We start from the raw sequence: 1,948 nt of genomic DNA on the forward strand, positions 1-1,948 counted from the left end.
GTAAAAGAAATTTGTAATTTATAACAAATTGTAAATTGCTTTGCAACATATTTTCTATTCTACAAACGCTAAATAGTCTGAAAATAAAAAATATATTTAAGTAATATACAATTACTAGTAAATTACTTTTCGCATAATATAGTATCTATTTTAAAAACTAATAGGCCCACTTCTAAAAGTATTGTTTAAGTTTTTTCGAAGTATTTAGAGCGGTAAAATTGTTACTTAAAAAGGGGTTTCAGTCTGTATTGCAGTAATTGTGAGTAAACTCGGTTTATTGTTCGCAGTCTAAGTACAAAAGCCTTCTGGTCTCGGAGCAGACCACCGTAGACGAGTTGATCCAAATGCTGTTAAGTTGCTATAGCTCCAAGGAACCGGTGGAGCAATTCTCTCTCTACGAGGTCTGCGAAGGTGAAGAGTACCAAAGGAAATTACATCCCGATGATTCTCCACTCAAGGTCACGCAACGGTGGACCAGTGCGGATCGACATCTTCGCATTAGGCGTAATCCAGATTATAATCAACATAGGCGGAGGGTATGTGATAGTAAATTCATTAAATTAGTAATTAATGCAAATTTTTGCAAAAATATAATAAATTTTTGGTTAAATATAATTAGGTTAATTTTTGATGTTACATTTTAATTGAAAAATATATTCGCGAAAGAATGTATTACAGTTATTATTTATGATGCTTTGTCTATATAAGCTGTCTCATGTAGTGAATCAGCTTCTCTACCGTTAATCTCTAAGGAGCAGAGGGTACGAGACATTACACTTTCAGACAAAGAAATCATAATCGTAAAATCCAATCCGTGTAATTATACTGTCATCAGAATTATTCATAAGTGCTTAATAGAAAGTCAAATCTGTTACATAATCCAACGTCATTTCAGAGTATGTGGGCGTCGGATTCAAGCATTACCATGGCGATGTCGAGGCTGGATCTCCAGGATAGTCTTCCTATCCATTACAATACGAGAATCGAAAACAACAATCATTTAGGCCTGCATCATCTCGCTAGAAAAAACAGCGTTACCGCAAATAACAACAACAACAACAATAACGTTATTCATCGGGATCAACATCACTCATCGTCGTTAGGTTCCATCAGTCAGACGTCACGAATCGTCGTATCCCACGGAACGGATCTTCCGCAAGTGCAGCTGCCGCGGTTGCAGCAATTTCCGCAGAGCGTTCCGTCGACGCCACTCTCAACAAAACACGTGACTGCCTCTTCCTATGCCGATTACGAGAATTATCTTTTTATATAAGAAATCGTAAACACGATAGAAGTTGCGTCGAAAGAAGCTGCGTCGATCGCGAAAACGGTCAGAGTTACCAGAAACTCGTTGATACGAGAAACATACGCATATTGCAACTGTTCGATAGCATTTGTCTTTGTGTAACATTTAGACGTGAAATACTATGAGCACTATGAGGCGCGAGCAAACGTGTACCTTTGATTTTTATTTAAAAAGGTAGCTTGCCTTCTTTTGTTGCAAATGTACGTTCGAATTATCATTGCTTTTACTCATTTTGATTAATTCTGTTATGTAATAGTTTGATGAAGTTCATTAAAGGAATATGAAAAATATATGATAATTTACGGCAGCCATTATTTATATGATATTTTAATTTTTTAATGAATTAATTGATTAATATTTTAATGAATATAGAAATTTTCTAAAATTCAAGGAAGAGATTAAATTGCAATGCTTAAATGCTCGTTTTCCGCTTGTATTTCAGCTAATTAAAGGCTGATAACACCGAACAAAGAGAATTTACGATATTTAGTTAGTAGTGAGGGAAATTGTACCAAAGGTAGACGTATACAATTTTAGATACATATTATATATACACATATAAAAAAAAAAAATATATATATATATACATATAAATAATATGTTCTTTCGCATTTATATAAATGTGTAGAGTTTACCAAGTCC

At 34.1% G+C, this 1,948-nt stretch overlaps 1 protein-coding gene across 1 annotated transcript in view; it reads left to right on the plus strand.

Moving 5' to 3' along the window:
- LOC108751032 overlaps positions 1–1,611 on the plus strand; it is a 34,329-nt gene extending 32,718 nt beyond the window's left edge. Inside the window, exons 5-6 of the mRNA XM_018490962.1 lie at positions 288–536; positions 896–1,611. Coding sequence (XP_018346464.1) covers positions 288–536; positions 896–1,273 — 627 coding nt within the window. The 3' untranslated portion in view covers positions 1,274–1,611. The remainder of the gene's footprint in view (positions 1–287; positions 537–895) is intronic.
- Positions 1,612–1,948: the final 337 nt, after the last annotated feature.

The sequence above is a fragment of the Trachymyrmex septentrionalis genome, unplaced genomic scaffold, assembly GCF_001594115.1.
Source record: "Trachymyrmex septentrionalis isolate Tsep2-gDNA-1 unplaced genomic scaffold, Tsep1.0 scaffold40, whole genome shotgun sequence".
Taxonomy (NCBI): domain Eukaryota; kingdom Metazoa; phylum Arthropoda; class Insecta; order Hymenoptera; family Formicidae; genus Trachymyrmex; species Trachymyrmex septentrionalis.